This window comes from Oncorhynchus kisutch, linkage group LG13 (assembly GCF_002021735.2).
Source record: "Oncorhynchus kisutch isolate 150728-3 linkage group LG13, Okis_V2, whole genome shotgun sequence".
Taxonomy (NCBI): domain Eukaryota; kingdom Metazoa; phylum Chordata; class Actinopteri; order Salmoniformes; family Salmonidae; genus Oncorhynchus; species Oncorhynchus kisutch.
This window is the reverse complement of record NC_034186.2, coordinates 6,751,517-6,779,271: the sequence shown is the minus strand read 5'-3', so window position 1 is coordinate 6,779,271 and position 27,755 is coordinate 6,751,517. Positions and strand designations below refer to the sequence as shown.

Sequence of the window (27,755 nt, the reverse complement as noted above, 5' to 3'; positions counted from 1 at the left end):
GCCTAGAGTGTGTCTCTGTGTTGCCTAGAGTGTGTCTCTGTGTTGCCTAGAGTGTGTCTGTGTTGCCTAGAGTGTGTCTGTGTTGCCTAGAGTGTGTCTGTGTTGCCTAGAGTGTGTCTGTGTTGCCTAGAGTGTGTCTGTGTTGCCTAGTGTGTCTGTGTTGCCTAGTGTGTCTGTGTTGCCTAGAGTGTGTCTGTGTTGCCTAGAGTGTGTCTGTGTTGCCTAGAGTGTGTCTGTGTTGCCTTAGAGTGTGTCTGTGTTGCCTAAGAGTGTGTCTGTGTTGCCTAGAGTGTGTCTGTGTTGCCTAGAGTGTGTCTGTTGCCTAGAGTGTGTCTGTGTTGCCTAGAGTGTGTCTGTGTTGCCTAGAGTGTGTCTGTGTTGCCTAGAGGGTGTCTGTGTTGCCTAGAGTGTGTCTGTGTTGCCTAGAGTGTGTCTGTGTTGCCTAGAGTGTGTCTGTGTTGCCTAGAGTGTGTCTGTGTTGCCTAGAGTGTGTCTGTGTTGCCTAGAGTGTGTCTGTGTTGCCTAGAGTGTGTCTGTGTTGCCTAGAGTGTGTCTGTGTTGCCTAGAGTGTGTCTGTGTTGCCTAGAGTGTGTCTGTGTTGCCTAAGAGTGTGTCTGTGTTGCCTAAGAGTGTGTCTGTGTTGCCTAGAGTGTGTCTGTGTTGCCTAAGAGTGTGTCTGTGTTGCCTAGAGTGTGTCTGTAGCCCTGTACTCACATATCCCACACACTCCAAGGCCTGAAAAAGTTCGTCTGCATCTCCAAGGTTGTCCAGCTCGTCAAACAGGCTGATGTCTGCTTGAGAGGAAGAGACACACACACACACACACACGTCTGATTTAACAGTAGCCTTACATGAAAACAATACTTTGTTGCCTTCGCCAAAGACTAACTACCGTTTTCATCAAAGGCTAGTTTAACAGATGTCTTGACATGTTTCAGATAGTTATCCACAACGTCAGGTCAGATAGTTAATCACAGTTTAGCCATATGGGGCTAAAGAAGGAGAATTCATATTGTAAACGGCTTCTCTTAGTCATAGATATGGCTATTCACTTATTATTTACACATTGTTAATGCATAACTGACGGCCCACTTGTTTGATCAAATTAGTAAACATTCCATTTACGTTTTCCTGTTTGTAAGGGCTCCCGAGTGGCGCAGCAGTCTAAGGCACTGCATCTCAGACCCTGGTTCGATTCCAGGCTGTATCACAACCGGCCGTGATTGTGAATCCCAAAGGGTGGCGCACAATTGTCCCAGCGTCGTCTGGGTTAGGCCTTCATTGTAAATAATAATTTGTTCTTAACTGACGTACCTAGTTAAATAAAGGTTAAATAAAAACATTTTACACAAATTGGAATGTGCTTTAAAATGACTAAAACCAAATCAAAACTGTGTAGACCTACATTCATAGTACGTTTTCTTGAAATGTCCAGTTCACTAAAAATCACAACAAATTAAAGCTAGACTGTCACAGACCATCAAAGAATAGAAAACGATGGATAGAGGACTATTTTTTTGTTCATTTTGACCATGAGGAAATATAACAAATTTTCAGTGTGGCCCTTCGGACCTCGTTGAAGACAATGCTTCTGGACTGTATCATGTTAGCTCCCCTCTCATACTGACTCTAGTCTGTCCTGAGGAACCACTGGGAGTCTGGACTGTATCATGTTAGCTCCCCTCTCATACTGACTCTAGTCTGTCCTGAGGAACCACTGGGAGTCTGGACTGTATCATGTTAGCTCCCCTCTCATACTGACTCTAGTCTGTCCTGAGGAACCACTGAACCCACTGGGAGTCTGGGCTGCATCATGTTACTGGGAGTCTGGGCTGCATCATGTTACTGGGAGTCTGGACTGCATCATGTTACTGGGAGTCTGGACTGCATCATGTTACTGGGAGTCTGGACTGCATCATGTTACTGGGAGTCTGGACTGCATCATGTTACTGGGAGTCTGGACTGCATCATGTTACTGGGAGTCTGGACTGTATCATGTTACTGGGAGTCTGGAATGCATCATGTTAACCCACTGGGAGTCTGGGCTGCATCATGTTACTGGGAGTCTGGGCTGCATCATGTTAACCCACTGGGAGTCTGGACTGTATCATGTTACTGGGAGTCTGGACTGGATCATGTTACTGGGAGTCTGGACTGCATCATGTTACTGGGAGTCTGGACTGTATCATGTTACTGGGAGTCTGGAATGCATCATGTTAACCCACTGGGAGTCTGGGCTGCATCATGTTACTGGGAGTCTGGGCTGCATCATGTTAACCCACTGGGAGTCTGGGCTGCATCATGTTAACCCACTGGGAGTCTGGACTGCATCATGTTACTGGGAGTCTGGACTGCATCATGTTACTGGGAGTCTGGGCTGCATCATGTTAACCCACTGGGAGTCTGGACTGTATCATGTTAACCCACTGGGAGTCTGGACTGCATCACGTTAATGGGAGTCTGGGCTGCATCATGTTAACCCACTGGGAGTCTGGGCTGCATCATGTTAACCCACTGGGAGTCTGGACTGCATCATGTTACTGGGAGTCTGGACTGCATCATGTTACTGGGAGTCTGGACTGCATCATGTTACTGGGAGTCTGGACTGCATCATGTTACTGGGAGTCTGGACTGCATCATGTTAACCCACTGGGAGTCTGGGCTGCATCATGTTACTGGGAGTCTGGGCTGCATCATGTTAACCCACTGGGAGTCTGGGCTGCATCATGTTACTGGGAGTCTGGGCTGCATCATGTTAACCCACTGGGAGTCTGGGCTGCATCATGTTACTGGGAGTCTGGACTGCATCATGTTACTGGGAGTCTGGACTGCATCATGTTAACCCACTGGGAGTCTGGGCTGCATCATGTTAACCCACTGGGAGTCTGGGCTGCATCATGTTACTGGGAGTCTGGACTGCATCATGTTACTGGGAGTCTGGACTGCATCATGTTACTGGGAGTCTGGACTGTATCATGTTACTGGGAGTCTGGACTGCATCATGTTACTGGGAGTCTGGACTGCATCATGTTACTGGGAGTCTGGGCTGCATCATGTTACTGGGAGTCTGGACTGCATCATGTTACTGGGAGTCTGGACTGCATCATGTTACTGGGAGTCTGGACTGCATCATGTTACTGGGAGTCTGGACTGCATCATGTTACTGGGAGTCTGGACTGCATCATGTTAACCCACTGGGAGTCTGGACTGTATCATGTTACTGGGAGTCTGGACTGGATCATGTTACTGGGAGTCTGGACTGCATCATGTTACTGGGAGTCTGGACTGTATCATGTTACTGGGAGTCTGGAATGCATCATGTTAACCCACTGGGAGTCTGGGCTGCATCATGTTACTGGGAGTCTGGGCTGCATCATGTTAACCCACTGGGAGTCTGGGCTGCATCATGTTAACCCACTGGGAGTCTGGACTGCATCATGTTACTGGGAGTCTGGACTGCATCATGTTACTGGGAGTCTGGGCTGCATCATGTTAACCCACTGGGAGTCTGGACTGTATCATGTTAACCCACTGGGAGTCTGGACTGCATCACGTTAATGGGAGTCTGGGCTGCATCATGTTAACCCACTGGGAGTCTGGGCTGCATCATGTTAACCCACTGGGAGTCTGGACTGCATCATGTTACTGGGAGTCTGGACTGCATCATGTTACTGGGAGTCTGGACTGCATCATGTTACTGGGAGTCTGGACTGCATCATGTTACTGGGAGTCTGGACTGCATCATGTTACTGGGAGTCTGGACTGCATCATGTTAACCCACTGGGAGTCTGGGCTGCATCATGTTACTGGGAGTCTGGGCTGCATCATGTTAACCCACTGGGAGTCTGGGCTGCATCATGTTACTGGGAGTCTGGGCTGCATCATGTTAACCCACTGGGAGTCTGGGCTGCATCATGTTACTGGGAGTCTGGACTGCATCATGTTACTGGGAGTCTGGACTGCATCATGTTAACCCACTGGGAGTCTGGGCTGCATCATGTTAACCCACTGGGAGTCTGGACTGCATCATGTTACTGGGAGTCTGGACTGCATCATGTTACTGGGAGTCTGGACTGCATCATGTTACTGGGAGTCTGGACTGCATCATGTTACTGGGAGTCTGGACTGCATCATGTTACTGGGAGTCTGGACTGCATCATGTTACTGGGAGTCTGGACTGCATCATGTTACTGGGAGTCTGGGCTGTATCATGTTAACGGGAGTCTGGGCTGCATCATGTTAACCCACTGGGAGTCTGGACTGTATCATGTTAACCCACTGGGAGTCTGGACTGTATCATGTTACTGGGAGTCTGGGCTGCATCATGTTAACCCACTGGGAGTCTGGGCTGCATCATGTTACTGGGAGTCTGGGCTGCATCATGTTAACCCACTGGGAGTCTGGGCTGCATCATGTTACTGGGAGTCTGGGCTGCATCATGTTAACCCACTGGGAGTCTGGGCTGCATCATGTTACTGGGAGTCTGGACTGCATCATGTTACTGGGAGTCTGGACTGCATCATGTTACTGGGAGTCTGGACTGCATCATGTTAACCCACTGGGAGTCTGGGCTGCATCATGTTAACCCACTGGGAGTCTGGGCTGCATCATGTTACTGGGAGTCTGGACTGCATCATGTTACTGGGAGTCTGGACTGTATCATGTTACTGGGAGTCTGGACTGCATCATGTTACTGGGAGTCTGGACTGCATCATGTTACTGGGAGTCTGGACTGCATCATGTTACTGGGAGTCTGGGCTGTATCATGTTAACGGGAGTCTGGGCTGCATCATGTTAACCCACTGGGAGTCTGGACTGTATCATGTTAACCCACTGGGAGTCTGGACTGTATCATGTTAACCCACTGGGAGTCTGGACTGTATCATGTTACTGGGAGTCTGGGCTGCATCATGTTAACCCACTGGGAGTCTGGGCTGCATCATGTTACTGGGAGTCTGGACTGTATCATGTTACTGGGAGTCTGGACTGCATCATGTTAACCCACTGGGAGTCTGGGCTGCATCATGTTATTGGGAGTCTGGGCTGCATCATGTTAACCCACTGGGAGTCTGGACTGCATCATGTTACTGGGAGTCTGGACTGCATCATGTTACTGGGAGTCTGGGCTGCATCATGTTAACCCACTGGGAGTCTGGGCTGCATCATGTTAACCCACTGGGAGTCTGGGCTGCATCATGTTACTGGGAGTCTGGACTGCATCATGTTACTGGGAGTCTGGACTGCATCATGTTACTGGGAGTCTGGACTGCATCATGTTAACCCACTGGGAGTCTGGGCTGCATCATGTTACTGGGAGTCTGGGCTGCATCATGTTAACCCACTGGGAGTCTGGGCTGCATCATGTTAACCCACTGGGAGTCTGGGCTGCATCATGTTAACCCACTGGGAGTCTGGGCTGCATCATGTTAACCCACTGGGAGTCTGGGCTGCATCATGTTAACCCACTGGGAGTCTGGACTGCATCATGTTACTGGGAGTCTGGACTGCATCATGTTACTGGGAGTCTGGACTGCATCATGTTACTGGGAGTCTGGGCTGTATCATGTTAACGGGAGTCTGGACTGTATCATGTTAACCCACTGGGAGTCTGGACTGCATCATGTTAACCCACTGGGAGTCTGGACTGTATCATGTTAACCCACTGGGAGTCTGGACTGTATCATGTTAACCCACTGGGAGTCTGGACTGTATCATGTTAACCCACTGGGAGTCTGGGCTGCATCATGTTACTGGGAGTCTGGACTGTATCATGTTACTGGGAGTCTGGGCTGCATCATGTTAACCCACTGGGAGTCTGGACTGCATCATGTTACTGGGAGTCTGGACTGCATCATGTTACTGGGAGTCTGGGCTGCATCATGTTAACCCACTGGGAGTCTGGACTGTATCATGTTAACCCACTGGGAGTCTGGACTGCATCATGTTACTGGGAGTCTGGGCTGCATCATGTTAACCCACTGGGAGTCTGGGCTGCATCATGTTAACCCACTGGGAGTCTGGACTGTATCATGTTAACCCACTGGGAGTCTGGACTGCATCATGTTACTGGGAGTCTGGGCTGCATCATGTTAACCCGCTGGGAGTCTGGGCTGCATCATGTTAACCCACTGGGAGTCTGGACTGCATCATGTTACTGGGAGTCTGGACTGCATCATGTTACTGGGAGTCTGGACTGCATCATGTTACTGGGAGTCTGGACTGCATCATGTTACTGGGAGTCTGGACTGCATCATGTTACTGGGAGTCTGGGCTGCATCATGTTACTGGGAGTCTGGGCTGCATCATGTTACTGGGAGTCTGGACTGCATCATGTTACTGGGAGTCTGGACTGCATCATGTTACTGGGAGTCTGGACTGCATCATGTTACTGGGAGTCTGGACTGCATCATGTTACTGGGAGTCTGGACTGCATCATGTTACTGGGAGTCTGGGCTGTTTCATGTTACTGGGAGTCTGGGCTGCATCATGTTAACCCACTGGGAGTCTGGACTGTATCATGTTACTGGGAGTCTGGGCTGCATCATGTTACTGGGAGTCTGGGCTGCATCATGTTACTGGGAGTCTGGACTGCATCATGTTACTGGGAGTCTGGACTGCATCATGTTAACCCACTGGGAGTCTGGACTGTATCATGTTAACCCACTGGGAGTCTGGACTGCATCATGTTACTGGGAGTCTGGGCTGCATCATGTTAACCCACTGGGAGTCTGGGCTGCATCATGTTAACCCACTGGGAGTCTGGACTGCATCATGTTACTGGGAGTCTGGACTGCATCATGTTACTGGGAGTCTGGACTGCATCATGTTAACCCACTGGGAGTCTGGGCTGCATCATGTTAACCCACTGGGAGTCTGGGCTGCATCATGTTACTGGGAGTCTGGACTGCATCATGTTACTGGGAGTCTGGACTGCATCATGTTACTGGGAGTCTGGACTGTATCATGTTACTGGGAGTCTGGACTGCATCATGTTACTGGGAGTCTGGACTGCATCATGTTACTGGGAGTCTGGGCTGCATCATGTTACTGGGAGTCTGGACTGCATCATGTTACTGGGAGTCTGGACTGCATCATGTTACTGGGAGTCTGGACTGCATCATGTTACTGGGAGTCTGGACTGCATCATGTTACTGGGAGTCTGGACTGCATCATGTTAACCCACTGGGAGTCTGGACTGTATCATGTTACTGGGAGTCTGGACTGGATCATGTTACTGGGAGTCTGGACTGCATCATGTTACTGGGAGTCTGGACTGTATCATGTTACTGGGAGTCTGGAATGCATCATGTTAACCCACTGGGAGTCTGGGCTGCATCATGTTACTGGGAGTCTGGGCTGCATCATGTTAACCCACTGGGAGTCTGGGCTGCATCATGTTAACCCACTGGGAGTCTGGACTGCATCATGTTACTGGGAGTCTGGACTGCATCATGTTACTGGGAGTCTGGGCTGCATCATGTTAACCCACTGGGAGTCTGGACTGTATCATGTTAACCCACTGGGAGTCTGGACTGCATCACGTTAATGGGAGTCTGGGCTGCATCATGTTAACCCACTGGGAGTCTGGGCTGCATCATGTTAACCCACTGGGAGTCTGGACTGCATCATGTTACTGGGAGTCTGGACTGCATCATGTTACTGGGAGTCTGGACTGCATCATGTTACTGGGAGTCTGGACTGCATCATGTTACTGGGAGTCTGGACTGCATCATGTTACTGGGAGTCTGGACTGCATCATGTTAACCCACTGGGAGTCTGGGCTGCATCATGTTACTGGGAGTCTGGGCTGCATCATGTTAACCCACTGGGAGTCTGGGCTGCATCATGTTACTGGGAGTCTGGGCTGCATCATGTTAACCCACTGGGAGTCTGGGCTGCATCATGTTACTGGGAGTCTGGACTGCATCATGTTACTGGGAGTCTGGACTGCATCATGTTAACCCACTGGGAGTCTGGGCTGCATCATGTTAACCCACTGGGAGTCTGGGCTGCATCATGTTACTGGGAGTCTGGACTGCATCATGTTACTGGGAGTCTGGACTGCATCATGTTACTGGGAGTCTGGACTGTATCATGTTACTGGGAGTCTGGACTGCATCATGTTACTGGGAGTCTGGACTGCATCATGTTACTGGGAGTCTGGACTGCATCATGTTACTGGGAGTCTGGGCTGTATCATGTTAACGGGAGTCTGGGCTGCATCATGTTAACCCACTGGGAGTCTGGACTGTATCATGTTAACCCACTGGGAGTCTGGACTGTATCATGTTACTGGGAGTCTGGGCTGCATCATGTTAACCCACTGGGAGTCTGGGCTGCATCATGTTACTGGGAGTCTGGACTGTATCATGTTACTGGGAGTCTGGACTGCATCATGTTAACCCACTGGGAGTCTGGGCTGCATCATGTTATTGGGAGTCTGGGCTGCATCATGTTAACCCACTGGGAGTCTGGACTGCATCATGTTACTGGGAGTCTGGACTGCATCATGTTACTGGGAGTCTGGGCTGCATCATGTTAACCCACTGGGAGTCTGGGCTGCATCATGTTAACCCACTGGGAGTCTGGGCTGCATCATGTTACTGGGAGTCTGGACTGCATCATGTTACTGGGAGTCTGGACTGCATCATGTTACTGGGAGTCTGGACTGCATCATGTTACTGGGAGTCTGGACTGCATCATGTTACTGGGAGTCTGGACTGCATCATGTTACTGGGAGTCTGGACTGCATCATGTTAACCCACTGGGAGTCTGGGCTGCATCATGTTACTGGGAGTCTGGGCTGCATCATGTTAACCCACTGGGAGTCTGGGCTGCATCATGTTACTGGGAGTCTGGGCTGCATCATGTTAACCCACTGGGAGTCTGGGCTGCATCATGTTACTGGGAGTCTGGACTGCATCATGTTACTGGGAGTCTGGACTGCATCATGTTAACCCACTGGGAGTCTGGGCTGCATCATGTTAACCCACTGGGAGTCTGGGCTGCATCATGTTACTGGGAGTCTGGACTGCATCATGTTACTGGGAGTCTGGACTGCATCATGTTACTGGGAGTCTGGACTGTATCATGTTACTGGGAGTCTGGACTGCATCATGTTACTGGGAGTCTGGACTGCATCATGTTACTGGGAGTCTGGACTGCATCATGTTACTGGGAGTCTGGGCTGTATCATGTTAACGGGAGTCTGGGCTGCATCATGTTAACCCACTGGGAGTCTGGACTGTATCATGTTAACCCACTGGGAGTCTGGACTGTATCATGTTACTGGGAGTCTGGGCTGCATCATGTTAACCCACTGGGAGTCTGGGCTGCATCATGTTACTGGGAGTCTGGACTGTATCATGTTACTGGGAGTCTGGACTGCATCATGTTAACCCACTGGGAGTCTGGGCTGCATCATGTTATTGGGAGTCTGGGCTGCATCATGTTAACCCACTGGGAGTCTGGACTGCATCATGTTACTGGGAGTCTGGACTGCATCATGTTACTGGGAGTCTGGGCTGCATCATGTTAACCCACTGGGAGTCTGGGCTGCATCATGTTAACCCACTGGGAGTCTGGGCTGCATCATGTTACTGGGAGTCTGGACTGCATCATGTTACTGGGAGTCTGGACTGCATCATGTTACTGGGAGTCTGGACTGCATCATGTTAACCCACTGGGAGTCTGGGCTGCATCATGTTACTGGGAGTCTGGGCTGCATCATGTTAACCCACTGGGAGTCTGGGCTGCATCATGTTAACCCACTGGGAGTCTGGGCTGCATCATGTTAACCCACTGGGAGTCTGGGCTGCATCATGTTAACCCACTGGGAGTCTGGACTGCATCATGTTACTGGGAGTCTGGACTGCATCATGTTACTGGGAGTCTGGACTGCATCATGTTACTGGGAGTCTGGGCTGTATCATGTTAACGGGAGTCTGGACTGTATCATGTTAACCCACTGGGAGTCTGGACTGCATCATGTTAACCCACTGGGAGTCTGGACTGTATCATGTTAACCCACTGGGAGTCTGGACTGTATCATGTTAACCCACTGGGAGTCTGGACTGTATCATGTTACTGGGAGTCTGGACTGTATCATGTTACTGGGAGTCTGGGCTGCATCATGTTAACCCACTGGGAGTCTGGACTGCATCATGTTACTGGGAGTCTGGACTGCATCATGTTACTGGGAGTCTGGGCTGCATCATGTTAACCCACTGGGAGGCTGGACTGTATCATGTTAACCCACTGGGAGTCTGGACTGCATCATGTTACTGGGAGTCTGGGCTGCATCATGTTAACCCACTGGGAGTCTGGGCTGCATCATGTTAACCCACTGGGAGTCTGGACTGTATCATGTTAACCCACTGGGAGTCTGGACTGCATCATGTTACTGGGAGTCTGGGCTGCATCATGTTAACCCGCTGGGAGTCTGGACTGCATCATGTTACTGGGAGTCTGGACTGCATCATGTTACTGGGAGTCTGGACTGCATCATGTTACTGGGAGTCTGGACTGCATCATGTTACTGGGAGTCTGGACTGCATCATGTTACTGGGAGTCTGGACTGCATCATGTTACTGGGAGTCTGGGCTGCATCATGTTACTGGGAGTCTGGGCTGCATCATGTTACTGGGAGTCTGGACTGCATCATGTTACTGGGAGTCTGGACTGCATCATGTTACTGGGAGTCTGGACTGCATCATGTTACTGGGAGTCTGGACTGCATCATGTTACTGGGAGTCTGGACTGCATCATGTTACTGGGAGTCTGGGCTGTATCATGTTACTGGGAGTCTGGGCTGCATCATGTTAACCCACTGGGAGTCTGGACTGTATCATGTTACTGGGAGTCTGGGCTGCATCATGTTACTGGGAGTCTGGACTGCATCATGTTAACCCACTGGGAGTCTGGACTGTATCATGTTAACCCACTGGGAGTCTGGACTGCATCATGTTACTGGGAGTCTGGGCTGCATCATGTTAACCCACTGGGAGTCTGGGCTGCATCATGTTAACCCACTGGGAGTCTGGACTGCATCATGTTACTGGGAGTCTGGACTGCATCATGTTACTGGGAGTCTGGACTGCATCATGTTACTGGGAGTCTGGACTGCATCATGTTACTGGGAGTCTGGACTGCATCATGTTACTGGGAGTCTGGGCTGTATCATGTTAACGGGAGTCTGGGCTGTATCATGTTAACCCACTGGGAGTCTGGGCTGCATCATGTTACTGGGAGTCTGGACTGCATCATGTTAACCCACTGGGAGTCTGGGCTGCATCATGTTACTGGGAGTCTGGACTGTATCATGTTACTGGGAGTCTGGGCTGCATCATGTTAACCCACTGGGAGTCTGGACTGTATCATGTTAACCCACTGGGAGTCTGGACTGTATCATGTTACTGGGAGTCTGGGCTGCATCATGTTAACCCACTGGGAGTCTGGACTGTATCATGTTACTGGGAGTCTGGACTGCATCATGTTACTGGGAGTCTGGGCTGCATCATGTTACTGGGAGTCTGGGTTGCATCATGTTAACCCACTGGGAGTCTGGACTGTATCATGTTACTGGGAGTCTGGACTGCATCATGTTACTGGGAGTCTGGGCTGCATCATGTTACTGGGAGTCTGGGCTGCATCATGTTACTGGGAGTCTGGACTGCATCATGTTACTGGGAGTCTGGACTGCATCATGTTACTGGGAGTCTGGGCTGCATCATGTTACTGGGAGTCTGGGCTGCATCATGTTACTGGGAGTCTGGGCTGCATCATGTTACTGGGAGTCTGGGCTGCATCATGTTACAGGGAGTCTGGGCTGCATCATGTTACTGGGAGTCTGGGCTGCATCATGTTAACCCACTGGGAGTCTGGGCGGAATCATGTTAACCCACTGGGAGTCTGGACTGCATCATGTTAAACCACTGGGAGTCTGGACTGTATCATGTTACTGGGAGTCTGGACTGCATCATGTTACTGGGAGTCTGGGCTGTATCATGTTAACCCACTGGGAGTCTGGGCTGTATCATGTTACTGGGAGTCTGGGCTGCATCATGTTACTGGGAGTCTGGACTGCATCATGTTACTGGGAGTCTGGACTGCATCATGTTAACCCACTGGGAGTCTGGGCTGTATCATGTTACTGGGAGTCTGGACTGCATCATGTTAACCCACTGGGAGTCTGGACTGCATCATTTTACTGGGAGTCTGGACTGCATCATGTTACTGGGAGTCTGGACTGCATCATGTTACTGGGAGTCTGTGCTGCATCATGTTACTGGGAGTCTGGACTGCATCATGTTACTGGGAGTCTGGACTGCATCATGTTACTGGGAGTCTGGACTGCATCATGTTACTGGGAGTCTGTGCTGCATCATGTTACTGGGAGTCTGGACTGCATCATGTTACTGGGAGTCTGGACTGCATCATGTTACTGGGAGTCTGGACTGCATCATGTTACTGGGAGTCTGGACTGCATCATGTTACTGGGAGTCTGGACTGCATCATGTTACTGGGAGTCTGGGCTGTATCATGTTACTGGGAGTCTGGGCTGCATCATGTTAACCCACTGGGAGTCTGGGCTGCATCATGTTACTGGGAGTCTGGACTGTATCATGTTACTGGGAGTCTGGGCTGCATCATGTTAACCCACTGGGAGTCTGGACTGTATCATGTTACTGGGAGTCTGGGCTGCATCATGTTAACCCACTGGGAGTCTGGACTGCATCATGTTAACCCACTGGGAGTCTGGACTGCATCATGTTAACCCACTGGGAGTCTGGACTGTATCATGTTACTGGGAGTCTGGACTGTATCATGTTACTGGGAGTCTGGACTGTATCATGTTACTGGGAGTCTGGACTGTATCATGTTACTGGGAGTCTGGACTGCATCATGTTAACCCACTGGGAGTCTGGGCTGTATCATGTTACTGGGAGTCTGGACTGCATCATGTTTACCCACTGGGAGTCTGGACTGCATCACATTATGCTGCACAGAAGTTAACTCACTTGCTCGACGCAACACGGCATGTTGAAACTGTTCATTACTGTTCGCAAAACAATGGTTCATTAAAGGCTAGAACACTTTACAATGCAAGAAGACACTGGTAGCTTCCAGCGTTGTAGGCTAGCTTTCTTTGCTAGCTGACAGCTGAAGCTAAAATCACTTCACTACCCTTTTACCTTGTTTGTGATACACACAATAACACAAAATATTGCTGGATTACAAAGCGGATTGTCACCAAAAACGTTATACGTTCATTTTGTCTCCCCCAGGCAAGATCATCTTTGCTCGAGCCTCGAACAGACTGTGTGTAAATGTCATGGGTCTCAAAGCAGCAATAGAAACAATAACAAAGCCGTGTCCCCGCCCCTGTTACAGTGAAAAGCTGAGGGGATGTGGCTGGAGAAACGTAAACACAAATTCATAGACAGAGAGCTATGGATGCAAGGACTGACCAGCCATGATATGAAAATGATAGTTTTAACCATGTTTTGAGGCTATATAGTGTTTGTTTACATTTTTTTATGTTTACACCATTGGAGTAAAACAAGCTAGTAATTTTGGGTTCTGATGCGGTGTGACAGTTGAACTAGGCTCATGAGGCATTTATAAGTTATATTCTTTAGGAATCAATGGATACATATCAATACATTTATACGTCCAAAAATGGATGTAACAACTGCTGATTGCCCCTTTAAAGAGACGGTGCACACTTCTATAAATGAGATTACTTCTTCTATGCAAATGTTGTTGATCAGCATTATAAAATAAAAAGACCCAAAAACAGCCAGAAACAGCCAGAACAAGCTCAATAACTCAATGCATGCACACAGTCCTATTGAATATGCATTCACCTGTATTGTGAATAGGCCTAGGCTACATCTTGATTTACCCAGTTAATCAACAGACTACAGATTTACTATTCAAATAAATTATTACTATTATGTAGTTAGATTTTTTTATTTTTTTACCAAAGTCAAATTGAATGTTTGACTGTATAATTGATTAATTAATGCATACATTAAAACAATCTAAAATTACTAAAGTAATGAATGATATTGAAATCAAAAGATCTGTCTGGATTAAGTGCCATTCTGTGACTTTGGCTAATACGCCTTATTTTGCTTACCCTGGTATCATTTTGGTGTTGTTTTGGTAGATTATCGTGATGGTATCGAGTATTGTGATACTAAAGGTATCGAAGTCAAAATGCCAGTATCGTGACAACACTAGAGCCTACATGTTACGCATCCATCACACCAACGGTGTCATTTGCGTTTTGGTACACCAGAAGTCCATTCATTTCCAATGAAACGCGGCGTTGCGTTACATTACAGAGGAAGTTGCAGTGCGTTCTGTGTGGTGCATACGTTGGATTTATCGAACGGACGCGTCAAACTGTACACGAAGGCGGCTTGGCAGAAATGGTAGCAGAAGGTGAATGTTGAACCTTTTGTTGCACACAAATCCAGATGATGCTGCGTACCATTTTGCACAATGACCCTGTAGGTGTGATAGAGAGGTGAATAAGCATTTCACTCTTGGATTCTAAAAGAGCCTAGGCTAGCCTGGCTCATCAACATATGTACATTCTTATAGTTTACTTAGATTTGTGTGTATTCTGTATTTGTTGTGGAATTGTTAGATAATTGCTGTACTGTCTGGGAACTAGAAGCACAAGCATTCCACTACACTCGCAATAAACATCTGCTAACCATGTATGTGACCGATACATTTGATTTGATCAGGACTCTCAGTTCCATTACATAACACATAAGAGAGTCATTGGACCAAGGTATCTTCTGTATGAGGGAGTTGTGTTAAGAGCCCCTACGCTCGATATTTACGGAAGACTGCCGTAAAACAAAGCCACCTGTGGAAATTAGCTGTCTAGCATGCTCTGAACACCTGTGTGCAACTGAAGAAACGTGAAAACAGAAACGTGTTGTCAATTAAAAAATTATGTTGGCTGCAACTGTGATAAAGCCGGTTAAAACTGTGTACATACAGTAAGTGTATATTTTGCATTAGTGAAATGATTTTGATGTGATATTAAAGTAAAGGGCTTTGTGTTTCTAGAACCCTACCGCAATTGATAATCGATTCACGTTTCGATTTGGCTGTTTTGGCCACAAGAGACAGTCTACCTCTGAAAATAACGTAAGGCAAGGGTTTTTACAACTAACCCAAGAAAGACCACACAGCATGTCAGCAAATGACACATAGTAGGAGCCGATTGGCGCGTTCTAGCATGTATTTGCATATTTCCTTTAGGGAGGGCCTACTCTGTGAAATGCGAGTACACTCCTTCTAAACAACGCTATTTTGGGGGAAACTTTGGCAAACGGTAAAGTCTACAAACATGTGTCCACTCTGTTCGTAATAGATTCTAGTTTTAGAAACAGAAAACTGCATTGAGATCAAATGTTTAATCGATGAGGAAATAAGCAGAAATATCGGCCAGAAATTCCATCTAGCTCCATCTTGGTAGCGATTGGAAACGCCAACCGGATGCTTCACATTTATACATCCGGTTAAATATCTGTCTCGATGTTCTATCTTTGCTTAAAATGTAACAGTTGGCTCCTTAATAAGAGTACATTTTGGGCTAAGGCTAGCCATATCTATGACTAAAAGGATTAGACGTTTTGCAATCTACTTTTTCTGTATCTCTTCTCGCGAATTCATAACCCTACCCCCCCCTAACAGGCTAGCTAGTACCCCCACACACAACAAAATAATGATATAATGATGATAATAATAATAACATATATTCGTACAGGGCAGAGATAGTTACAAATAATTTAACTTAGATTGTAGAGAATTCAGATTGTAAAACGTTATTTTCAGACATGGCAACAGCTAAGGGTGGGCGATAGCGGTTACTGACTTGAGGCAGTTAAACGTTAGCTAGGCAGCTTGCCAAATAACTACCTAGCTACCATGTTAGCAACAAGCATGGCAAATGAAGAACATTCATTCGATAGACTATAACCATCGTAAACACAACCAACATGTTGACATTTGTGGTACATATTTCCGAGGAGTTAGTGTCTCTCTTTAACGGTACACTAGCAAGCTAGCGTTAGCTGTTGGCAAGTGACGCTTGCTTACCCCACTCGCCATCCTGGTCGATGGACATGGTGCCAGTTTCACTGTTCATCATTTGTTGTTCTTGAGTCTCGAAGTCTAACATTAAATCGGACGACATTCTTCCTTGAATACATTAGTAACCGATTTTAAAGAAAGAGTTTATTCTAATAGGTCATAAGCTTAGCATCGGCTGTACATGTTGCTGGTTCGTATTCACAGATAAATGCTCTTCCTGTTCCACTAAAAAAAAGAAGATACACGTCTTGCTTTACCGTAAATCTACGGCTCCCGAGAAGGATATAATAAATCCCTCGGTGGTTGTAATGACGAGATACACCATGAGGTTGCAGCAAAGCACAGGTTCTAAAAAGTATAATTTTCCTCAACCAGTGGGTGCACAGAATTAGCCATATCCGTCATCCCAATTTAAAACGATTAAATATTTTGTCAACAGTAGGCTTAGGGTTAGAAGGGCATCATTGGTTTAGTAAGGTTAATTTATGCAGAGAAAGCTGACGTTCTGTTTTAATCGTCTAGCTACTTTTGGCCTCTATTCATGCCTTTAAATTAAAAACACAACTACACCCCAAAAACACAATTATTCCCCAGTTCCACCCCAGTAGCAGCCTCAAATATGTTTCAATTAACAAAATAGTCCTACAATTATATTCTCCAAGCGAACGAGGCCTTGTCCACTCAGACTATGGTCTACTGTAGACTATATCTGGAAATGCTGTATACACATTTGAAAGGTGAGACAGCATCAGCCAGCTCAAATAGCCCAGCTACGTTCCATAGCTAGGTTTCCTTTCCAATCGATCAGACAGACAGATGGGGACATGCCAGTCAGTTCAAGCTGGGCCGGGGCCCTGTTCTGTGGTAACAATAGAAGCCTGTTCTTTCCAGGTATATTCTTAGACATTAGTGGTGATTCCTAAATGCCCCAGCCGCAGGTCACTCACATTGGCATAGTAAAGATCAGTAGCAAGTGCCTGCTTGGAATAATCTGTCCTGGGCAACTTGGGACAGGGAAGGCTTAACCTGAGGTGGTCTTCCTGATTACCTCCCTACGCATTGGATCCTCTCTGTTCTATAAGAACAGCTCCAGATAAAGATATTTAACCTCTTTCTTTACTCGATCATTATGTGACAAAGTAACAAGACCATTAAAACATAATCAACCCTGTTGGTAGGTTGATGTAGTCTTGATTGTCTTGTGTTACTAACTGATAATGACATTGAATGGTAGTGGTAGTTGTTTGGAGGCGCATGGTATGATGGGTAGTGGCGTTGGTGTTTTAAACTGACGATAGGTCCAGGTCTAGGAGGTCCCATTGTGGTGATTGTGTGTTAAGCCCCTAGAACCAGACAGGAGATTAACAGGTTACCCTAATGCCAGAAGTCAGAACGGTTCAACGGAACATCTGTGTAAAATCGATTAGGGGATTTGGATACATCCGTTGCTATGGAAACGGCAATGTCTGGGTATGATTAATTTTTCCGTTAGATCATAACTGGTAGGTAAATCTGAAGCACAACATTGTAATTACATTGTAATTTGCATAATTCATAACAGGCCATTAATTTACTATTGTCTTGATAACAGTCCATTCAGACTATCTAATTTAATTTGGGATAAAAAAAATACATCTGTGCAAATCCTACAGCAATCCTGAATACAGGAATTTTACAGGAAAAATCCCACATGGTTTTTGTGGCCTCTTTCCTGTGAAACAACCTGCAGGGTTTCTGTAGGATTTTGACTGTGAGTTAGTTACTGGTTTCCTGTAATCCTTTATGTTGGTTTACAACTGGATCCAATGCTGTCTAAGTGAACAGAATACAGTTAGTTGTACCTGTACATGATGAGGAGATGAGGTGGGATAAACAGCACTAGCACGCATGCGACTGACGGCTCCTTTACCATCCTGTTACACTTATAGATTGGCGTCTGTTCATAGCCTTCAAAAGTGTTCCAAAAATGAGACTCAACATTGTGTCTTTTTTTATTTTTTTTATTTTATTTCACCTTTATTTAACCAGGTAGGCGAGTCGAGAACAAGTTCTCATTTACAATTGCGACCTGGCCAAGATAAAGCAAAGCAGTTCGACATGTACAACAACACAGAGTTACACATGGAGTAAAACAAACATACAGTCAATAATACAGTAGAAAAATAAGTCTATATACAGTGTGAGCAAATGAGGTGAGATAAGGGAGGTAAAGGCAAAAAAGGCCATGGTGGCGAAGTAAATACAATATAGCAAGTAAAACACTGGAATGGTAGATTTGCAGTGGAAGAATGTGCAAAGTAGAGATAGAAATAATGGGGGGTGCAAAGGAGCAAAATGGAGCAACATTTTGAGACCACCAGTTTGTTTGTTTCATGGATTTGCCATAGACTGTATTAGGTCTGTTCCCCTCTTTTACTCTACACTCATTTGTTGTTCCCAGAGAACCAGTGGAAAGCCAACCATTTCATGTTGCATATGCCTAGACCCCCCCCCCCCCCTTACTGGGGCTGGCTACCAGGGATGCTGGTGAAAGACAACAACTTCAAGGAAAGAATATGGAGGTGGAGAGGGAGAAAGAAAGAAAAAGGGAGAGAGGCAGAGAAAGAGGGAGAGAAAGAGCAGATCTGATTCATATGGGAATTTAATACTAGCCCAGCTCTATCATCGAGACTCATGAAAAATATTCTCATTCCTGGCATGCTCACCAGAGCACTTTCCCTGCCAACTAACCACACAGGGAAGGAAACAAAATGAGATAAAGAGGACCCCAAGGAGATGGAGAGAGAGAGAGAGAGAGAGAGAGAGAGTGGTTAGAGAGACAGAGTCCCTGGACCTGGAGAGAGAGAGAGAGAGAGAGAGAGAGAGAGAGAGAGAGAGAGAGAGAGAGAGAGAGAGGTAGACAAGAGCTTGCTTAGTTATAAACAAAAAGAAAGATCAATCCCTACCAAACAGAATCCCGGTCTGCCACATTTAATCTTTTGTGTTTGTGAGATGGATGATGTTCGTTACTGTTGTGTGGCATAGTCTCATCCCAGCAGCCACGAGGAAGGGGAACATTTATCATCTCAAGCCTATATATGGGGAGGGGGTAGGGGTGTAGCTGGACGGGGGAGGGGAGCAGAGGGGTTTGATAAAGCATGATGGAGATAGGTTAATGAGGACAGAAGCAGATGAAGAGAGAACCGTCTCCCATGACTTCCCTTAAACACACTATAAGCACAGCCAGAGAGAGAGAGGGGAAATAGTGTATTTTTGCAGGCATTGACTGTTTTGTGTTCTGTGTTCTGTATTAGGTATTCTGTATTCTGTGTTCTGTATTCGGTGTTCTGTGATGTGTATGTGTGTTTCATTCAACAGGGTTATTTTTGCTGTGCATGTGTAATGGAGGTCGTTCGGTGAACTAGGCTCATGTGATGAGTAACGTCTGCCTTAGACCTGAAGACTATAAGATCCTCAAGCTGATGCATAGGCTTTAGTTCAGTGGGCTAACACATTCCTGACTCTAGGTTGGTCAGTGTTGCTCCTTCTCTGTTCTGCTTCTGTCCTCCACTATAAGAGCTGTGCTAGCAGGTGGCCCAGGTCTGTTGTGTTGGGTGAGGGATTAGGCTTTAGGACATTGTTTGGTGGGAATGGTGCTGTGAATACAAAGGGATTAGTCCAAAGGGTTGCTTCATTGACCGTGTGTGTGTGTGTGTGTGTGTGTGTGTGTGTGTGTGTGTGTGTGTGTGTGTGTGTGTGTGTGTGTGTGTGTGTGTGTGTGTGTGTGTGTGTGTGTGTGTGTGTGTGTGTGTGTATATATATATATTTGTGTTTGGGAGGTGGCTTGGAAATTAGGTGATGATGGTAGAGATCTAGATGGAATGGACAAATTAAAATAATGCATCTGCCAGTAGTCTTAACACCCCACAGCTTCAGTAGTCCAACACCCCACAGCTTCAGTAGTCCAACACCCCACAGCTTCAGTAGTCTTAACACCCCACAGCTTCAGTAGTCCAACACCCCACAGCTTTAGTAGTCTTAACACCCCACAGCTTCAGTAGTCTAACACCCCTCAGCTTCAGTAGTCCAACACCCCACAGCTTCAGTAGTCTAACACCTCACAGCTTCAGTAGTTCAGCACCCCACAGCTTCAGTAGTTCAGCACCCCACAGCTTCAGTAGTCTAACACCCCACAGCTTCAGTAGTCCAACACCCCACAGCTTCAGTAATCCAACACCCCACAGCTTCGCCTATCTTTGAGGTAATGTTGACAATAACATTAGGCCTTCTACTCAATCCTGTTGAATATTTGCACAAGCCCCATTCCTTGACTGCCGTACAAATGAAATGCAATTTAAGAGATGTGCTAAAAGGCTATTTCATATGACCTCAGTCTAGGCAACATGAAAGCATGGTATGGTGTTGTGCTTGTAAATCTTACTTCTGATATCCTCCCCTCAATTTCCCTCTCCATGTGGTCCATAAAACCATGTGCAACCCTTTAAAAAGAAAATCCCAATACCTTGAACCACATGCAGCCATTAGGAACACACAAAAGAGAGAACTGACAAATAGCCCTTTTAATGCCTCTCTTTGACTTTAATGAATTTATGTAATCTAATGGAGGTGGTGGGGGTGGGGATGAGGAGGGGTAACAAATGAAAAGCCCTGATCAGTGTACAATGACTGGAGAAAAAAAATACCATTAATCTTGGCTAGTATCCTCCGGTGCTCGTTGTTACAAGGCCGCGGGTCGAGGGCAGCGAAAGGCTCTCTCTGAGTGGTCAGGGACCGGCGTTGACAGAGCGTCTGCGCGGCCTGCTCCCCCAGTTCAAGATTGTGAATCCCTCAGCGCGGGTTGACTCCTGAGTAACCTTCTGAGGTACCGCGAACTCACCCTCAAATGACCCCAAACTCTGAAGAAAGATCTAGGGGGATTCCAGGGGGTCACGAGACCCGGACCCGCACTTTTCAATAGGTAGACCGCTGAATGTGGAGGGTGCTTTGCCGGAGAGAGAGAAATAATTATATATCACTACACAAACAAAAACATCGCACACAGGCGTTCAGATTACACATAGGATACATTACACACATACGCACACATTGACACATTTTTGTTAATTTGAATCAATCCCATTTAATGGAAATGGGCCTAATCATATTCAAAATTAAGCTAGATGTGTGAACATAATTCAGAAGGTGAAAATATTGTAGGCTATTAAAATCGGTAAGCAGCCTATTCACACAATTTATAACGAGGGACTGACTACACGAAACAATATGCCTCTTGGCCCTACAAAATGTCTTAATGATCTTTGCCAGGTTGCAGTTGTAAATGAGAACTTGTTCTCAACTGGCCTACCTGGATAAATAAAGGTGAAAAAAAATACATTGTTCAAAAAAATCTAAATGTAATTACAGAGTAATTACAAAACATAGCCTAAAGGCAAAGATTAGACAAAAAATAATAATAATAAATATATAATAAAATAATATATATATATATTGTTGAAATTATGAATAGGCTTTATTTGGTAGGCTATAAAACACACAAATAAAATTAGCGTAGAAGTAAAGCGTCTAGAAAGGCTTTTGGAAATGTGGAAACATCCACCTGATTTCACTTGGTTTAAAAAACCCACGACTCTGGCTTTTCGAACGCCATATTGGATTTTTTTTTCCCTCGTTACTTTCTGTTTGCGAAAATGATTTGTGTTACATTTTATACATTCTAGGTTGCAACGTTGTTACGCTGCGAGGCAAGAAGTTTCGTCGGGTCCGTGGGCTTAGATATCTCGATGACTGTTGTCATTGGGAGGAGACCTGCTTTTGCCACCCCCTTGCTGGGCCCCGCGTTGACCTGCCCTTGCACAGTTTTCCCGGTTGGGGAGTGTTATTCGCTGGGATGCTGTTGCTGCCTGTGACGGCGCGGCTATAGAGAACGACACAGCGCTAACTCACACATTATGGACAGAAGGCATAATGACCCATATTTACACCCCAGTAAGTATCTTTCCTTGCTCAGTTTGAAATACGTGTATCCCTCTATAGTCGTTGTATAGTTCTGCTATTTGGAGACGGTCCATGGCGTCTTTTTCTCGGAGTGCCAGCGGGCGAGCTAGATGGAGCAGTCCACGGACTCGGCTGGAGATTTCCCTCCGTAGATATTTATTCAATGTTCATGTTTAGTTCGGCCTGCTTAGCACTCGTCCGGCTGTAGTGCCTCTTGACAATGAGGGGCTGCGGCCAATGTAAAAGTCATGGGATTGCGGTTCTCCTGTTCAGACAAGGTCAGAGGTTGGCAGTTTAATTGCGCTTAAATGTATGTAATTTATGATGTTGGTCCGGCATTTCTTGCTAACTGTTTTTGACATAAACACAATTTATTGGTTTACAATGGTGTTTTCCCTATCGTGGGCGATATGTCTAGGCCTAACGATCGAAAGAGTGGGGCTTTTCTGTCCAGGTCTTCAACAAAACTTTCCCGAGTGGAAAAAATAATAATCTTATGGGGCTCCCTGGTCAATGTGGAGACTGGAGGCTGCCCTATTGGAGTTATGGTTCACACATACATACCACTTGTTAGGTTTTTAACAGCATACCACGAATTTATTCAGAAAGGAGAAACTGCACAGAAAACAAGAAGAAAAAAAGCGAACATTTGTGGAGCCTAGGCAGCAAATAGGCCCATAGCTAATAACTCTGTTATTTCTTATGTATTGGTTGTAGTCTAGTCTGCATCCTACTCATGTAATCATAGTGCAAGATGTGTGTAAAAGGCAGTACATGCTGAGGTGAATACTAACATGATGTGAGACTTTTTTGTGATGCTCTCAGTCTGTGATTTGTGCGCAGTTAAGTTGCAAGCCCAGGGCTTCTTTAAGTCCACATAGTGAGTCACACACTACATGCATCATTTATCATGTGATGTTCTCCTTGAATGAAACATTCATTGCCAAGCCACTGCAATAGAGCATGATGTTATTATCATCAACAGTGCTTTGTGACAATGTCGGGAGATCTCGAGTGGTGCAGTGGTCTACTAAGGCACTCATCACAACAGACCCTGGTTTCGATTCCAGGCAGTATCACAATCGGCCGTGATTGGGAGTCCCATAGGGAAGCGCACAATTGACCCAGCGTCGTCCGGATTAGGGGTTGGCCCGGGGTAGGCCGTCTTTGTAAATAAACATTTGTTCTTAACTGGCTTCGCCTAGTTAAATAAAGGTTCAATTAAAATAAAATAAATCTAAAACCACATTAAAGGGATTGGAGTCTCTTGAAGTCATTTATTTTTGGGATGTTGTTGCCTGACTAGATATTTCAGCAGCTTGTATGTGAGTGAAACTGCCATCGCTGTGAATGGTTGTGTCTCCTGGTAATGGGAGACTGTTGTGAAGCGGTGAGCAACCACATGACAGAATATTCCTAAACGGACAATTTGTATCCCCCTCAGACTAGAATCTCACTCAGTTCACTTCTGTTGTGTCTTGTTGAAATTGTTATACCCTACAGTGTACTGTAATAACAAGTTCATAGGTCTAATAAGGTGTTATTTTATTCATGTTCCATAACAGACATAAGAGTTATGATATGAAACATTAAATTCTATCTTTTTTTAATGGTTTATTATTTCGTACTAAACCTAAACTGTTGTAGTGACACCGAGTTCTGTGAAAGTTGTATAAACAGGCCATTCAAGTACAGTAATTCAATTGACACACTGTTCAGGACAACCTACTGTACAGAAAAGCATATTTATTAGCTATAATAGTGTCGTTTCATAGCCATGGACAATCACATTGACAAAATAAAAAACTGTCCCTTGGAATTTGTAACATGTAATAGAGAATCTGTGCATCGAGCCGACAGTAGAGATCCTATAGGACGCTATCAATAAAACGTCACAATACGGTGCGGAGCGTTCGATTTGGAAAGGAGACCCCCAGCTCCCCTTAAAACCATTGACAACTACAAGCCGTTTTCAAGGGATTGTTAAATAAATGTTCTAACTATTTTGGTTTTAATATCATCACCTCTTGAAGAGCCTCGTCAGAACTACACATTTCAGATCATTCCACATTTATCTCTATCATCGGAGTTATACAGGAAGTAACTGAATGCTTTACATGATCAGTAAACATCAATTGATCGTGTAGTTTCAGATATGTGAGGGTAGCTATATCAATTTGGCATGTAGCTAGTAGGCTTGAGTGGTATCCAGATTGTCCTACTTTCATACGGACCTTGTGCCATACCCTGGATATTCGGTAATACCGGCACTGAACACAAGGGTCGCTGTTTTCAAACCCCACTGATACTCTGTAATCCGAAGGTGCCAATGCATGGAAAAATATGAAATTTGTAGTTCTGACTATGCTCTTCAAGAAAATAGATGTATAGCGGTTTGGAAATAAACTCTTCAAATATAGTTTATAAGGCATTTATACCAATTTTCTGTATACCGGTAAATAGCCTCTAAAATATATGTAAACAGACCATAAATGTCTAAATGATTTTTCTTGGAAAGCTGTGAGTGCTGTTATATAATACAATATCAGTACTTGTTGCATTCACAACTTGTCTGAGTCCTGTCAACAACTGATTTCAGCCAGTGTCTGGCTGTGGATTGACTGCATTGGTTGAACGGAAGGTTGGCATATCGTCAGTTTATTAAAAACCTGTATAGAATAATTCCTCTAAAGATGGCTAGCTAACAAACATACAGTACAGGAACATTCTTCAAGTTCATTATTTTACACTATCTTACACAGCAATGGCAAATCATGGTTGACCAATTCCCTGACCAAAATAGCTGACCTTTATCACATCATAAGAAGATTCATGTCCATTCTAGCATTCCAATTCCTAATTCTATGAATCAAATCAGGGAGAGGTCGGACTCAGCAGCACATCATCGTTTAATAAAGTTTGGAGAACTTCTGTGGATTATGCCAAGTTATAAATGTTCTTGTTTTTTGTCATTTCTGTGGTTTCCCGTCAGTCTGGGGCTTCACAGACGTGCAGGCATTCACTCTGCTGCTGCTGTTCAGGGAAACCATATGCACAGAACTCACAGATCTGTGGAAGTCCTGGAGATAAAGACAGTCAACGGAGATAGGGTGGAAAATAAGTATTGGAATGGGAAAGAAAGAGACAGAGAGAAGAGGGAGAAAAGAGAGAGGGAAGCGAGAGAGAAGAGAGAGGGAAGCGAGAGAGAAGAGAGAGTGAGAAAGAGAGAGGGAAGCGAGAGAGAAGAGGGAGTGAGAAAGAGAGAGGGAAGCGAGAGAGAAGAGAGAGGGAAGCGAGAGAGAAGAGAGAGTGAGAAAGAGAGAGGGAAGCGAGAGAGAAGAGAGAGAGAGAAGAGAGAGTGAGAAAGAGAGAGGGAAGCGAGAGAGAAGAGAGTGTGAGAAAGAGAGGGAAGCGAGAGAGAAGAGAGAGTGAGAAAGAGAGAGGGAAGCGAGAGAGAAGAGAGTGTGAGAAAGAGAGGGAAGCGAGAGAGAAGAGAGAGTGAGAAAGAGAGAGGGAAGTGAGAGAGAAGAGAGAGTGAGAAAGAGAGAGGGAAGCGAAAGAGAAAGAGAAAAGGAGAGATGGAAGAGAGAGAAAGAGAGAGGAGAGAGAGGGGTCCCACCAGGACTGGTTGACAGTAGCACTCTGAACTCTTGTTTAACTGCTGCCAAGGGTCAATGATCCTCCAGTTTTCTGTTTGAGTAACCAAATCAAATTGTATTTGTCACATGCGCCGAATACAACAATACCTTGCAATGAAATAACAGTAGTGTAGAAGGGGGGCAATGCAGATAGTCTGGGTAGCCATTTGATTTGCTGTTCAGGAGTCTTATGGCTTGGGGGTAGAAGCTCTTTAGAAGCCTCATGGACCTAGGCTTGGTGCTTCGCTTGCCGTGCGGTAGCATAATAGAGAACAGTCTGGGGTGGCTGGAGTCTTTTACAATTTTTAGGGCCTTCCTCTGACACCACCTGGTATTTTATTTATTTTATTTTACCTTTATTTAACTAGGCAAGTCAGTTAAGAATAAATTCTTATTTTCAATGACGGCCTAGGAACAGTGGGTTAACTGCCTGTTCAGGGGCAGAACGACAGATTAGTACCTTGTCAGCTCGGGGATTTGAACTTGCAACCTTCCGGTTACTAGTCCAACGCTCTAACCGCTAGGCTACCCTGCCGCCCCAAATATGGTATAGAGGTGCTGGATGGCTGGAAGCTTGGCCCCGGTGATGTACTGGGCCGTACGCACTACCCTCTGTAGTGCCATGCGGTCGGAGGCCGAGCAGTTGCCATACCAGGCAGTGATGCAACCCGTCACAATGCTCTCGATGGTGCAGCTGGAAAATCTTTTGAGGATCTGAGGACCCATGCCAAATCTTTTCAGTCTCCTGAGGGGGAATAGGCTTCGTCGTGCCCTCTTCACGACTGTCTTGGTGTGCTTTGAACATGTTCGTTTGTTGGAGATGTGGATGCCAAGGAACTTGAAGCTCTCAACCTGCTCCTACAGCCTTGTCGATGAGAATGGGGGCGTGCTCGGTTCCTCTTTTCCTATAGTCCACAATCATCTCCTTTTTCTTGATCACGTTGAGTGAGAGGTTGTTGTCCTGGCACCACACGGTCAGGCCTCTGACCTCCTCCCTATAGGCTGTCTCATCGTCGGTGATCAGTGTTGACTGTTGTGTCATCTGCAAATTTAATAGTTTACAAGCCTTGCCACATCCGACAAGTGTCAGAGCCGGTGTTGTACGATTCGATCTTAGTCCTGTATTGACGCTTTGCCTGTTTGATGGTTCGTCTGAGGGCATAGCGGGATTTCTTAGAAGCTTCCGGGTTAGATTCCCTCTCCTTGAAAATGGCGGCTCTACCCTTTAGCTCAGTGCAAATGTTGCCTGTAATCCATGGCTTCTGGTTGGGGTATGTACGTACAGTCACAGTGGGGACAACATTAATTTATTGATAAAGCCAGTTACTGATGTGATGTACTCCTCAATGCCATCGGAGGAATATTCCAGTCTGTGCTGCGAAACAGTCCTGTAGTTTAGCATCTGTTTCATCTGGCCACTTTTTTATAGACCGAGTCACTGGTGTTCACTGCTTTAATTTTTCCTTGTAAGCAGGAATCAGGAGGATATAATTATGGTCAGATTTGCCAAATGGAGGGCGAGGGAGAGTAAAGGTGGTCCAGAGTTTTTTCCCTTCTGGTTGCACATTTAACATGCTGATAGAAATTAGGTTAAACTGATTTAAGCTTCCCTGCATTAAAGTCCCCGGCCACTAGGAGTGCCGCCTCTGGATGAGCGTTTTCCTGTTTGCATATGGCGGAATACAGCTCATTGTGTGAGGTTTTAGTGCCAGCGTTGGTCTGTGGTTGTATGTAGACAGCTACGAAAAATACAGATAAAAATTCTCTAGGAAGATAGTGTGGTCTAAAACTTATCATGAGGTACTCTACCTCAGGCGAGAAAAGCCTCAAGACTTCCTTAGATATCGTGCACCAGCTGTTGTTTACATATATGCATAGGCCACCGCCCCATGTCTTACCAGAGGCTGCTGTTCTGTCCTGCCGATAGAGTGTATAACCCGCCAGCTGTATGTTCTTAATGTTGTCGTTCAGCCATAACTCGGTGAAACATAAGATATTACA

At 46.0% G+C, this 27,755-nt stretch overlaps 2 protein-coding genes across 4 annotated transcripts in view; one reads left to right on the top strand and one right to left on the bottom strand.

Annotated features, from left to right (window-relative positions):
- The window catches only part of atf6 (activating transcription factor 6), a 151,555-nt gene extending 135,195 nt beyond the window's left edge, over positions 1–16,360 (bottom strand). The window contains exons 1-2 of the mRNA XM_031785467.1: positions 16,129–16,360; positions 715–791 (exon numbers count right to left, since the gene is read on the bottom strand). Coding sequence (XP_031641327.1) covers positions 715–791; positions 16,129–16,225 — 174 coding nt within the window. The 5' untranslated portion in view covers positions 16,226–16,360. The remainder of the gene's footprint in view (positions 1–714; positions 792–16,128) is intronic.
- Positions 16,361–21,946: 5,586 nt separating this feature from the next.
- rxrgb (retinoid X receptor, gamma b) overlaps positions 21,947–27,755 on the top strand; it is an 80,615-nt gene continuing 74,806 nt past the window's right edge. The window contains exon 1 of one of the 3 annotated variants that reach the window (XM_031785463.1): positions 21,947–22,107. In XM_031785463.1, coding sequence (XP_031641323.1) covers positions 22,071–22,107 — 37 coding nt within the window. In that variant the 5' untranslated portion in view covers positions 21,947–22,070. Of the gene's footprint in view, positions 22,108–22,321; positions 22,395–27,755 lie in introns of those variants that run through there. The other 2 variants (XM_031785464.1, XM_031785462.1) reach the window with 2 other exon arrangements.